This window comes from Lytechinus pictus, chromosome 1, assembly GCF_037042905.1.
Source record: "Lytechinus pictus isolate F3 Inbred chromosome 1, Lp3.0, whole genome shotgun sequence".
Classification (NCBI taxonomy): Eukaryota; Metazoa; Echinodermata; class Echinoidea; order Temnopleuroida; family Toxopneustidae; genus Lytechinus; species Lytechinus pictus.
The window spans coordinates 25663784-25678120 of NC_087245.1; the positions used below are offsets into that span (position 1 = coordinate 25663784).

Consider the following 14337-nt stretch of genomic DNA (forward strand, 5'->3'; position numbering starts at 1 on the left):
CAATAGGAGATTAAACTGGTGGATGCTATAGTAATACTAGATTACCAAAGTATCTTCATTTATTTCCGGTGACATGGTGGATTATTTTTAATCAAATTGATATCATTTCATGAAACATTAGTTTATTTACTGTACTGTACAGTTAAGAAATACCATTGTGACCTTATCATCAAATACAATGCAAATACAAATAAAATATCTAATAATTTCTATGCTGCCATTACATTCATTAAATAAGATATTCATATAAATGTTGACATCGCAGTCACGGAAAGAGGCTTCTATCGGCTTAAGTTAACGATACTTCTATGAAATGATTTTGTTTTTCTTTTTTGCAGAAATAAATCGTCTTAAATTCGTCAAGTTCTTACCTGAACCTCCCATCTCATTGTAGCATCTTCGTTAGCAGCTCCTTCTATTATCGGTACATTGCACAATACAGTCTTTCTGTTGATTCTGATTGCGATGGACTGAGCGTAGATAACTGACGACACATCGTTTATTCCGTCCTAAAATTATGAAGAAAACTATACTCTAAATATATGTGTAATAAAGATCACAAGATATTGGTATATGATAGTCTATCAAGCAACATTTATACAAAGCTATACACAGGTAGCATGTCTGCACCGTATTTGTTTAGTGTTATGTGGTGTATGTGGGCCAACAGAAGATCGACATATTTCACAAATTCTGGCGTGAATTAGTACATTGATCATGATATTTGTATTTCATGGTGCTATCAACTAAACGAAAGACGTAAACTAAACGAAAGCATAACACATAGTGTGCAACAAAGTGAATTAATCAATTCTCTGCAACATTTTATCAGGCCCATATTTCTTCAACGTCTTATCTTAGTTTCCTTACCATACATTGCCATAAGGTTCTCGCGATATTTCCCCGACCCTCTCCGTGGTCATACACAATTATTTTTTTCCAATTTCGAATAGTACCCGTTATTTCTCGGGGCCATGACTTTAACAGTCTTAAAGGACATATAAAAAACGTTACACTAAAATGAAAAAGGGAATGCATTTACCTTTAATAAAGAGAAGAGGCATGTAATGGCCTTGCCTTCTCTATATTCTCTTGCTGTAATCCTAACTGTATCACATCTTTGGGTTTCTCTGTCACATAACCCATTGTTCTCTAACCTCACAATGTAGGGTATAGCATCTGCAATTGATAACATCAGAAAACTAAATCAATTCATTTAACAAGCAAAACGCAAATCATTTAAAGTCCACAGAAATATTTCTTCCTCAATATTTGATTTTAGCAAGTATTTCTGTAGGAATATTAACACTGGTAAAATGGGTAAATACAGATATCTACTTCATTATCATTAGTTTAGAATTTACGCAATATTATAATGTAATATTTAGAAAGATATGCAGGCCAGTGAAAAGTAGTGGTATCTATAAAGGCTAGTAAACATGTTAGCCCGGTATAAGTTTTGTATATCTCCTCTGGGATGTGGTATTTAGAAGATCCCAATATTTATTTTTTAGTCCTTTTTCTATCTCCATTTTGGCTTTACTCTTTTGATAGTATTCTAAATAATCTCACCCGTTATGTTTTTATCAATAGCATTATATCATTTTGTGTAGATCTATATCAATGTTGTTTTTCCATGAATTTGATTGTATGAAGTGGCTAACTCCATTCTTCCCGCTCTAATTCAGTTTGAGAAAGCGAATTACTTGTGTATACAGGTTGCATAGGTGAGTGTTTTTTTTAGTGCTTTCTGTAAATTAAGATTACTGATATGGAAGGATTTCTTTTTACCATCTTTCCAACTGCAGTCAGGTGGTTCATACTTGTCTTCACATATACATCCCTGTTTGGTACATACACCATGACCATTACAATCATTGGGACAGTTAAGCGCCCTCAACACTCCTTCGGGCGGTACAATTTCTCCTAGCTCATTCCCAGAGCTAACATCAGGTCTCCACAGCGTTCTATTGGACACATAGGCCGCCTCGCATTGGTTCTCAACCAAAGGCAATGTCTGCGACGCCCAGGTCAAATCCTCAGTTAACTGCACATCACTGAGGCACATCTCAACGGCGTCATCGATGTACATGTTAGTCCTCAAGCCACTCTCGCCACAAGCATTAGCGAGTGTGGTGTTGGCGACAGTCTGGAAGCAGAACTCCCTTGCTTGTTCGTAGGATATACCACTTGGTGTCGGCCAAGTGGCTCTTAATGGTCTCAGGTCACTCGGTCTGTGATCTGGTAGGAAGAAGTAAGAGCTCTGAACACTTGGTCCAACTGGCCCTGTGTCATCAAATAAACCCACAGGAATGTCTAGATCAAAGAGATTAAAGAAATCCCGCAGGGCTATTTGGTCCAATGATGTATCGCTTGGTGGCGGGTTAAGTTGCCGCTTAGTCCTATCATCAGATGCACTCCTCTTCCGCCTCCTCCCAAAAGGATTATTTGATATGAGGTTCGAATACACGTATGTGACGTCATTTGATTGAACCAATTCTCTCCTGTATACGTCTTCAAATCGGGTACATCGAGGTCTACAGGACGTCTCACCCAGGCAGCCAAGACTCTGGATTGGATATAAATCACCCCTTGGAGGAACTATAGGAGATAGACACGAACAGGCTGGAAGACGAAGCTCATAAGGCACTGGTAGGGGTATTGTATTGAACATACCTCCATCACGCAGTCTGAAATTAATCATAAAATTCAATGTCAAAGGTCTCGTATTCATGATAATTAAGTATTGATATTAAGCAACAATGTAACTGCATGGTACAGTACTCAACCCAGGTCAGTTATATGGGCTTGTTACAAACTTTCAGGTGAGTTTGGTGTTAGTTTCTTTAGTACTTATTATGCGCTTTGGAATATCTTAATATACAATATTAATGCCTATTATTATCACATCCAAAATGAAGGAAATACATGTATATTAAATAGAAAGCAAAAAAAGAGAAGAATTTGGGGTGATTCTTTGTTTGTTTTTAATTATGACATTCCAGTCTATTCAATATAAAGGGGTGGTATATTCAGTTAAAAAGAAAATAAAAGTGATTCACAAATATGCTTTTTAGGATGTCATAAAGCCTGTAATATACAAAAAATACTACACCAAAAAAACCTGAAATAAATGCAAAATGTAGAATGCCTCTGGTGGTATCGTTTGCATCACACTTTAGAGCAGGATTTTTTTTGTACTTTAATGATATCAAAATACATCATGCTTTTATTTATTCCATGAATTCACAATTCCACTTTAAAAAGTAAGGAAATTAATGGATAAGAATTAGAATAAAACTATGACAAAATATATATTATAATCCAAGATTTTGACCTTTTACCCACATAATCGCTCATACTCGCTCATAGTCCTTATATACAATCTTGGAGTATCGAAACAATTTTGCTTTTCATCATTAGAAACAAATGAGTGGAACGCCTCTGGCAATATCGCCTGCATTACCAGACTCAATATAGCTGTAGTGCTGACTTTCAAACAACCAAGACGAATAGTTCTTAACAAAAAAAAAACACCATTAATATATACTGGGTTCTTTGAGCCTAAATGACCTTTAATCATTTTACAGGTGTTTCAGGTCACATAAGGTCAAAGTTCATTTGGGCTCAATCAAACTTATTATGACTTCTAAAAAACTTCAATCTTGTTACCCAAAACATGGTCAAAGTTCTTTGACCATAAATGACCTTTGACCTTGGTCATATAACCTGATACTCTTGAAATATGACCAGTGATATTTAATTACCCTTATGTCCAAGTTTCATGAAATAGGTAATTACACTTTCTAAGTTGAAATAACATTTCGAAAACTTGACCTTAGAAAGATTTCAAAGTTGACGACGCTAGCGTCGCAAAAGCAGCACCTAGTCTCGCTCTGCAATGCAGGCGAGGCAAAACACTTGTTTATAAAATTGTGCTTAAATAAAGCCTTATGCTAAGTAAAACCTTATGCTTAACAAAAAATGTTTAGGTACCCACCGCTTCTTCAACACCTTAAATATAAAACCCTATGCTTATCTAGGGCCTCAAACTTAAAAACCATATCCTCTACAACATATGTTTAAAAACCTTACGCTGGAAAACTGTTTACAATCCCTATGCCAACTAAATCGACGTGTTTAAAAATCTTCTGCTTAAAAACCTTATGCTTAAGAACTGTATGCCTAAATACATCATTACGCTTAAAAATATGCTTAACTAAAACAGTTTGCTTAAAGGTTAAGAACCTGTGCTTTAAGATTTTATAATTATGGCATTATGCTCAATTAGGACCTTAAACTTAAAAACATTATGCTTTGAAACCAATCTTGTGCTAAAAAACAACATGCCTTAAATCCTTATGCTCAAAAACCTTGTGACTAAGAACCCTTATGCTTAAGAACCATATGCTTAAAAACTTGTGCCTGAAAAGTTAATGCTTAAATTAAAAGTACGCTTAACTCAAATCGTTCTTGAAGATCTGATATGGCATTATGCTCAATTACGACCATAAACTTAAAACCATATGTTTTAAAACCTATGCTTTAGAACCTTATGTTTAACAAATCCCCTTTGTTTGGGAACCTAATGCTTAAAATCATTTGCTTAAAACCCTATGCCTAAGAACCTAATGCTTAAAAAACCCTTTGCTTAAAAACCATATGCTCATAAACCTTATGCTTGATAACCATTTGCTTAAGAACCCTATGCTTAAAATCTTTGCTTGAGAACCTTATGCTTAAAACCCTATGCTTAAGAACCCCATGCTTAAGAACCTTATGCTAAAAACCTTATGCTTAAAAACCTTATGCTTAAGGAATCCTGTGCTTAAGAACTTGATGCTTATCTCTAAATAGACTGGGCTATTTCGAAGCCTAAGAAGACTGGGAGCTGATTCACCCACCCCCTTATGATCTAGGCCGTCCATCGCGTGATCGAGACGAAATTGGCAAGCATGTAACCCATGACAGAATCTACTAAACTATAAGATCAAATACTGGTGACATTTTCATTGGTAGTTAATAATGCTAATTTATGCGTAAAATCAAAATGTTGCTCTAATTAAATAATGCCCCAATAATGGTAATTTTTGGTTTACAGACTCTTTATAAGAATCTCACCAAATGTAATTAAAAAAAATCAACATCACATTTATTTTCTAAATTTCTTATGTATTTCTTTGTTTTACTACTTTTTTATTGATTTTTTAAACGGGGAATTTCTTTTGACCATAAATAAGATGAAATTAATTGATGTTTATCAGTAAAAGAAAAAATAATGATACATTCATGAATTTTGACTAGAAACATTATTTGCATTGAATTTGTACGCATTTGTTATTTCGGAACCGTGAACCCGGGGGTCGCAATTCTAGTCTCAAAAGTTGCGCGAGACTGGAATATAAAAGTCAGCGAGTGACTGCGCGGCGAATTTATCGCTAAAAATGTCGGGGGCCGAATTAGCCCCCAAGTCTTATTAGGGTTAAAAACCTTGTGCTATAATCATTAGGCTTAATTCTAATGCTTAACTAAATCCATAAACTTAAAACATAATGCTTCAGAAGCTTATGCATAAGAACTTTATGCTTACGAACCCCATTTCGCCTTCTCGTATGCGAACCCCAGGGAATAATAATAATAATAATAATAGTGTGACTTATAAAACGCCAAATCCACTCTGTAGAAAGCTCAAGGCGCATAAAGAGCAAAAGAGTTTGGGGAAGATTTTTAAAAGTCTAAACAGATTTTTTAAATACACATTTCATGTCTTCAGCAAGGCTATTCCACAAAGTGGGGCATGCATGAGCAAAGGAAAGCAGTTCTCAAATAAAGAAACCTTTTGTCAGTGTATGTCAAGACAATTTTTTTTTCCAAAATGTGATTTCACACACAAATTTATTTTAATTTGTACTTTTTTCAGACAATGAACAAAGAATTAATTTTGATTAAAGTAAATTGATCTGAAATGACTTTTGACATTGACCCAAAGACAAAACATGAGCATGATGATACCAGACAAGCATCAAGTATACAAGTTTAAAAGTATAACAAGTGGAATTTTTCTGATAGTATCGCCTGCATTACGTGGTTCAATGTTGCGGCAGTGCGAACTTTGAAAACAACCAATTATTCATAAAAACACCATTCATATGATGTTGAGCCTAAATGACCTTCGACCTTGGTCATATGACGTAAAACTCTTGCAAGTATTCTGATTACCCTTATATCCAATTTTCATGAAATTGGTACATATACTTTTTAAGTTATGACATTTCAAAGAATAAACCTTGGTTCAGATTTCAATGTTGATGACGACGCCGTCGCCGTCGGAAATGTGGCGCCTACAGTATCGATATGCTGTGTGAGATAAGACCCTCCCACACACACACACACACACACACACACACAAAACCCAAACCAAACAATTGATAATAAACTCGTAGTTCAGTGACCTTAAATGACACTTGACCTTGACTAGGAACATGATATTCTATTGTGATATCTAATAATCTTCTCAGGCATGTATCATTATTTGATTTGAACAAATACTTTTGAACGATGAACACATATATTCATTTATCAGAGTTATCTCATTTACAATGACCTTTAACCTTGACCAAATTACCTAAAATCGTCATCATGCAAGTGGGACAACTGATAACCATTACATCGAATATTAACAGAATAATGAAGACATGGGATTTCAATATTGATTCAATTTTTTTTTTGAAAAGCGATACCAATTTATTGACCCCAGACAACCTTTGACCTTAACTTAGTGACCTGACATTATATTCACTCATATCCCGATATATGATAATCATTATGAAACAGTGACTTTCAAAAGTATTTCGCAAATTACTATTTATTATTAACCTTGGTTGGTTAAGGTTTGGATGTTGATACAGCGATCCCAAAGTTCACTGACCATAACCTTTAATACTGATCGTCGGGCATGAAATTCATGTCACGTGAACAGTGATAATGATTGCCCATATATCCAAGTTTCATGAAATGTGTGCTCACACTTTCATAGTTATGATGCTAAATTATTTCAAAAAATAAGTATTCAGTGTTGACGACGCCGCCGCTACCGCAGCTGCCGTCGGAAGAGCGGCCACTATATACAAAGTAAACATAGCATTTTAGAAAATATCGAAGAAGGAATATATACGAGAACGTAGAGCGTAGCATATTATATCATTAATGCTTTTACAATTTGTATTTATATCTGCGCTTTCACTATTAATGTTTGTTGGTTCAACTTCATAAAGGAATATTGATGAATAGGGTGTTTGCTTTTTCATATACTGTCCGATGAAGACTTTCAGTTTTAGTGAATGAGTTGTTGAGAAGAGAACATACCAATAGCAGTGTGATGAATGATAATTGCTTGCTGACTCAACTGCAAAGTTAATCATAATCCTGTTTAAAAGTCGCGTGGATATTTTTTTTATTGAACGTTTGCAAATTCTAAATATTTTTAACAACGCAGTTAAACAATAGTCAACATGTGACCAGAAATTAAAGCAACGTTAAAATAGTTTTGATGAATACGTTTTTTACAGATGTTAATATATCAAATAGAACGAAATTTTTGAGTACATGTGCGATATAGTAAAAAAAAAACACACTAGCTAGACGCAAACAAAAGTGATTACTGGGACGTAGGGTTAGAAGGGGAAAATAAAGATGCTACATATTTAACAAAATTTTAAATGAACCGATTGCTACTGACCTCCATAACTCCACAAATTCGTTTGCCTGTCCAAACCTCATGGCCAAATCCAGATCCCTGCCCTGTTTATCATGAAACTCATTGTCAGGATTACCATCAAATGTTCCACAAAGACCAACTGTACGATTGAAGTCAAGAGAGGGCGCTTGAACAGTGATACTCATGCCCCAGTCGGAGATATCAGCTCGAATGAAGGCCCCTGATGAAAATTCAACCTAAATGGAAGAGGAAATTGACAATAAAAAAACTTCAAGAAATGTACTAAAACTCTATCTGACAGCATGGGAAGTCATGTTTTGTTCAAACTGGAGATTCAACTACAGAAATTCAACTACAAGACAAGATGCCTCGATTTAGTGGAAATGACGTCTGACAATAATAGCTACAAAGACTATATAACTTAAGAATAACTGAATAGTACTAAATGTCAATAATTTATCGCACCCTTTGTAAATAAATCACTAGCACACAAACGAAATTGTGATCAGGTTCTTGGAGATTTACCATTCAATAAACCTAAGTCTCTTTTGAAATATCAGGTTTTTAAATTTTTCCTGGCACTGTACCTCCCTCCCCTTCGGATTTATTTCTGAACTTTGTATCTCTATCATGTCTTTATTCTGATCGCATTTATTCATTCCTTCAATTTTCTTTCTCTTATCTCACCTTACCAGGCTCTGTACCGTCTCTCTTCAAATCAATTCCTATACCTCTTTCAAAACATTGACAAACACACGAACCCTCCGAGGCAAAATATAGACATAGCTGTCAGCAAGCCTAATTTGCAAAGCGATTCAAACTCACGGTAATTTTGGTTCCGTTTTTGGCCTGCTTAATTTTGACCCCGTCCGTCAGAGGCTGGGGGCTCCTGACCCTTACTTCCGCTCTGGTTTCTAGCACGTTACCATCGCACATGTCCACCGAGATGACGTCATTGTCTTCCTTGGCGACGAACCCACAGTTACAGGACACCTGCTCTGAGATACCGCCGCAGTTCCAGATACGGGTATGCACCTAAAAGTGTTGAAGGGTAAGAACTGGCGATTAACTCTTAGATTAATTTCAATTAATCAACACTGATTAAGGTCACTGACAATTGCGGATAAACATGTAAAGAGGCTCGTGGAGAACTGGGGACCTTGCCGAAAGAGATGTGTTGAAACTCGGCTTGGAAAAAAGACCAAGTACGTGCTTCCGACTAGTTCAAAGTCAAGTTGCGATTGGTTGATTGAATATTTCGAGTATCACCTAGGCCCCATCTTACAAGGAGTTTTAATTGATCCAATTAATATCCAATTGATCCTAATTATGGAAAACCTATAATTGCATAATTTTTCTTTCAGAAAATTAAAATATAGTCCCTCTATAAAAAGAGAGGACCACGCTGATCGTTGAAACACTAATATAATATACTGTATACTTATATTTAACAAAAATAACCGATATACAGTGCGTATCAAAAAAAAGTTTACACTTTGAAAAAGCCCTGGGAATTAAAAAATATACAACATGTGGGTAATTTTTTCACATGTAAACTTGGTTTTGGGTCTCATCTATCCAATGAAAGTAAAAGTTTTGACAGAATGTTACACTTGAGTGAGCTCTGTCCATCTTTCTAAAGCTCGCAGAAATCTGTTTGCGCAGAAATGCTCGTTTTCACTCTGTGTCAAGGGGAAAGGGCGAAATCAAACTTACCCTGCGAAACATTTCTCATACATTTCGCTTGCACTTTTAGTCAATTGAAATAAAACGGTACATTCAAGCATTTTGTAACAATTTTGCCACCCAAATTGAAATTTCAATACTTAGTAAGCACAACCTTTAACCTTTACCCTTTTTGTGCCAGCTGGATCTGAGAACATAACTGAATCTGAACAAAAGTTTATATCAGACATCTCAGCATTTTTTCACTAGGTTTTTATCATTTAAAGTTGATTTACATTTTAATTTTTCATTTAATACTTGTTCCTCCACACTTTTAGCAAGCTTGACAATGATTAACAAAATGAAAATCAAGCCTAAGCCATTTCATGTAAATCACAGCTCAGTGTAAAGTAAATATCGTCACTATGGCCTCGGTGTGTGGGGGAGTGGGGTTGGGCGCAATGCACTCTTTGAAGTGTTTGGGCAAGGAAACAAGTTAATAAATGTAGAAGATATCTTGAAATTAATTTACTAGCTAAATTCCATGTCTTCTTCATGATTAAGGTCCACTTTTATTCGCATAACTATTTCAAAGTTCTGCGCAAATCATTTTTCACTAACTTTTCAAAAGTAAGCGGTGCTCATTCAAGCGGAAGTATTTTTCGACAGTTATATCGTCATTTGCTTAAGTGGATCTGTACCAATGTTAAAATGTAGAAAGATCTTTAGGATATTACAAATTTATAATTTTACAGGATTTTTTCTAAGTGTAAACTTTTTTTTGATACGCACTGTATATGAAATCTCTGGCTTTCCATCATTTCGATTATTCAGAGCAATCAAAACATTTTGTAAAACGGGGCGCAAGTGAACTCATGATAGGAATAAAAATACACATAGACAGGACATTACCTACAAAACACACACGCGCGTTCTCATCACCCCACGCACACACCCCACACACACAATCCCCCACACACACCATAACGCACACCCGTATACGTCGACACATAAAGGAATAAAAAGAGGAGACATTGAGAATGATTGAAACTAAAAAATAATAAGATTGAGTTGTCGAGAGGAACGATGAGAAGGCAATGCAAACTAGTTGATTTGGGAGGCAATACCACCAGAAGAAGAAAGGTTGCAACTAAACCAGCGGAATTCCAAACCAAAAAATAAATTCTACATAAGAAACCACAACAAAGGTTTTGCACAATTCATACTCATTATACCGCAGGGGTGAGATATCTCCTTATGCAACTATACAGCATAATTTCGCTATTGAAACGAGTGGGGACGCTTTTGGGAATGAAAATAACCCTTCCCAAACTTCTTGTTCGCATCCTTGTTTTTAGTCCATTAGAGAACAAAAGAACAAAAGAAAGAAAGAAAGGAAGGAAGGAAGGAAGGAATGAAGAAAGAAAGACAGAAAGAAAGAAAAATAAAGAGAGAAAAAGGAATAAAGAACGAAATAAATGAATGGAACATTTTCAACGCACAAGCAAACACACACACCCAACTTCGCGCGCACACACATAGACAGGACATTACCTACAAAACACACACGCGCGTTCTCATCACCCCACGCACACACCCCACACACACAATCCCCCACACACACCATAACGCACACCCGTATACGTCGACACATAAAGGAATCCCCTCCCTTGGTATGAAGACATCTCGCCTCTGAGAAAAGTCATCGTACTTAGCATAGGCAAGAGTGATGATGGGGGAATTCAATTCTGTTATCACAATTAAACATATTTGAGGATCTAGGATACGTTGACTTGACTAATGAGAGAAGGCCTCCAAGAAGGAAGTTACACCTTCTTAACAAGTTTCAAATCTTAGCATAGTACAGGGCATATGGGAATCATTCAATTAACATACAGGTGCTGATTCGATCCATACGAATCCGCGTGGCCCACTTACTTAATACCTAACACAGTTTACATGAGGTGCATGACATGTCGTCTTAAGGACTGCTTCGTGTTTGCTCGTCTCTTGACAATTCATTTCCCGAATCCAAGAAAAAATGAAATGCTAAACCATATATCAAGTTTTACTTTTTTAAATCCCCCAATTTTAAGTCCATGCCGGGGTTGCATCTCACTGTTTCAATTAATTACTAGATCTGTGGAGGTTGCTTTCTGAAATTGTAAATACGTGCTCAATTTTCCTTTTTAAAGGAAAATTACTTTTCATTTTGAAGTTGCTCAGTCCATTTGATGGGTGGGGCCTATTTATTCCCCTGTCAGAACTCGGTTGTAAGCGCGGGATCGCGACGAAAATATGCATGCTCTTCTCCCACGTTCAACTGTAAAAAATCTATAGGTAAATGCTCACAAATTATCAAAATTTGTTCTAATAATGCATGCATAATAACGAAGTTCATCTTTTAAAGTACTAAATATTTATCTAGACACTCTTTTTAGAATTTTCATAAAACCTACATAATGTACAAAACAATAGTGGCAATAAAAATATCTTATGGAATTCAATGTTTTTGAAAATCATTTATTTCTTCTTTTTTTAATATTAATTGTCAGTGGCACTATTTTTACTATTAACAACCAGAAATTAATTGGTTTTCATGAAAGTAATTAGAGAATAATGATGAATTTTGGAGAGAAAAATAAATACTTTTTTTTTTTTACATGAAATCACATTTGTGAGCAATTTGGATCTCACACGCACTACAAAATATTTACTAAATTCGAGACAGTGTATCAGGGCGTCGCAAATTACGGATCAAAAGTTGCGTTAAAAAAAAAAATAATAATGAAACATCCAGCGCAAGCTTTTCAATCTATCACGAAATATGTCAAGGGTTATTTATATATTGTTAAAGAAAAATAATCAATTGCCGAGAGAGAACGAGCGATTAGAATTTCACCAAAAACATCGACGTTGAAAGAAAATATATAATGGTCATTTCAAAGTTTATGAAATCGGCATGTTAGATGATATACAAATATAATGCACATCACTGCCCCCTGATACCAAAGTTTCAGATGTAATTTTTTTTTGCAGCTGTAATTTGTCTGTCTTAATTAATGGAACTGGAATTACATAAAACTGGCCCTCCATTATCTTTTTAAATCAACTTGCAACTATTCTCTAAATCTTGTCCCCTTAACTGGGGACCCATAAAGTGTTGTAATCCTTATCAAATGAGTAAGCTAAATAAAAGAACATGTATAATATACTCACCTCGAACTCTCTCCTAAGACTCTTATAGAGGACAAATGTTCCGGTTTTGTAGAAGTCATATTTCCTGAGAAGAATAAGTGGAGATAATCATCAGACCTTATTTCAGTTAGCATTAAACATAATTAAATGTTTTTGCAGAGATGGTGATTTATTTTGAAGAATGTGATCAAGAGAAAACTAAAATGAAATAAAAAATAATTGTTCTACCAGTACTGAAGTATCGCTTCATATTACTTCATATTGAGCATATTAAGGAATAAATTCCTGCCGGGCATCCATATGCTTCACCTTTAATACCAATTAGATGAGAGCCATTATCATTTATGAACCAGAAAGTTTCTTTCAGCTGTTAATATGAACGCAAGGCATGACATTACGCCTGTGTAAATTATTCTAATTAGTAGCGATGCTATTGTCTGATATTGTCAACTAAACAAATTCAAGCACATTATACACTATCTTGCGTTTTATCACGAGCATGTCTGTATTCATCGCCATTTATAAATATATTTTACCAATAACTGATGCATATTGGGGCATTGATTGCCTGATGCAAAGACTAAATGTAGAAAAGGGAGTATACTACTCATGTCCGGTGAGTGGATCTATGTACACGCCATGTTTAGTCATGAGACCGTATCACGTGATACTCCTGGGATACAGTGCCTTTCAGTGGAGGAGTGAGATTAGTATGAGTAGGGGTGGGATGGGGCACAGGACGTGAAAGCTACTTCAGAGCCTCTTCAACCAATCATCTAAAATTATACAAGACAGCCTCTCTAACAGAAGCTCCTAAAGGCAGTCAATATTTAGGCCTACTCTAGAGAAGGACATAGAATCATATCATTATATTGGCTATTCCCAAACTTGCATGACCCTCATATCGGTCAGCCCAGTTGAACCAAATACTGGTGATTTAATTTTATGCACAACTTAAAGTCTCAGAGCAACAATAATGTGGAGGGTTGATCACTAAAAAGTTGATCCCTTGCATAGGGCTATCATGGGTGTTTCATAAAGCTGTTCGTAAGTTAAGAGCGACTTTAAGAGCGACTGGTGAACCTTTCTTACGCCCTACAAAATCACCAATGAACATCTTAGGGTGAATATCATCTACACAAGAAAGGATCACCAGTCGTTCTTAAAGTCACTCTTAACTTACGAGCAGCTTTATGAAATGGCCCAATGACCTCAATGGTATACTGTGGGATGGCGATGTAAAACGTAACCACTTAACGGGACAATGCGTGAAAGGGAGGGGTGGGGGTTGTAACTGCTATTGTTTGACAGTAAATAGGCGAATTATATCCTGGCGCTAAAACTGAGTGCAATATGAAACATGTTCATTGCACATACCTTTTTTTATAATAAAATCGTTAAAAAAACACTGAAAATACTACCAAAAAATCCTGAGTATACTTACTTTCTGTCGAAAGTTATGAAGTGTGGGTCTGTGAAAGAGTAGCACTGTGCCGTTGGGATATCATTCACTATAACCTTTAAAAAAGAACACAATGCCTGAGGTAAATACATTTACAAACTCTGATATTCTACTTACCATTTACCACACATCTGTATCAACAAGACCAGTTACAATTTACAAATCATAATTATGGTGGTATCAGTCATGAAGTTTTATATTGAGTCATCATAATTTACAATAAAATTATGCAGGATAAAAGCAAGCAATATTTTTACAGTGCTGAAGGGAAAATATGTGGAACATTTATTATTTT

General features: G+C 35.6%; 1 protein-coding gene across 1 annotated transcript in view; it reads right to left on the minus strand.

Annotated features, from left to right (window-relative positions):
• LOC129259902 (von Willebrand factor D and EGF domain-containing protein-like) overlaps positions 1–14337 on the minus strand; it is a 49060-nt gene that overhangs the window by 15319 nt on the left and 19404 nt on the right. The window contains exons 9-15 of the mRNA XM_064099039.1: positions 14025–14098; positions 12602–12665; positions 8543–8752; positions 7739–7953; positions 1792–2690; positions 1043–1179; positions 372–509 (exon numbers count right to left, since the gene is read on the minus strand). Of these exons, the coding sequence (XP_063955109.1) occupies positions 372–509; positions 1043–1179; positions 1792–2690; positions 7739–7953; positions 8543–8752; positions 12602–12665; positions 14025–14098 (1737 nt within the window). The remainder of the gene's footprint in view (positions 1–371; positions 510–1042; positions 1180–1791; positions 2691–7738; positions 7954–8542; positions 8753–12601; positions 12666–14024; positions 14099–14337) is intronic.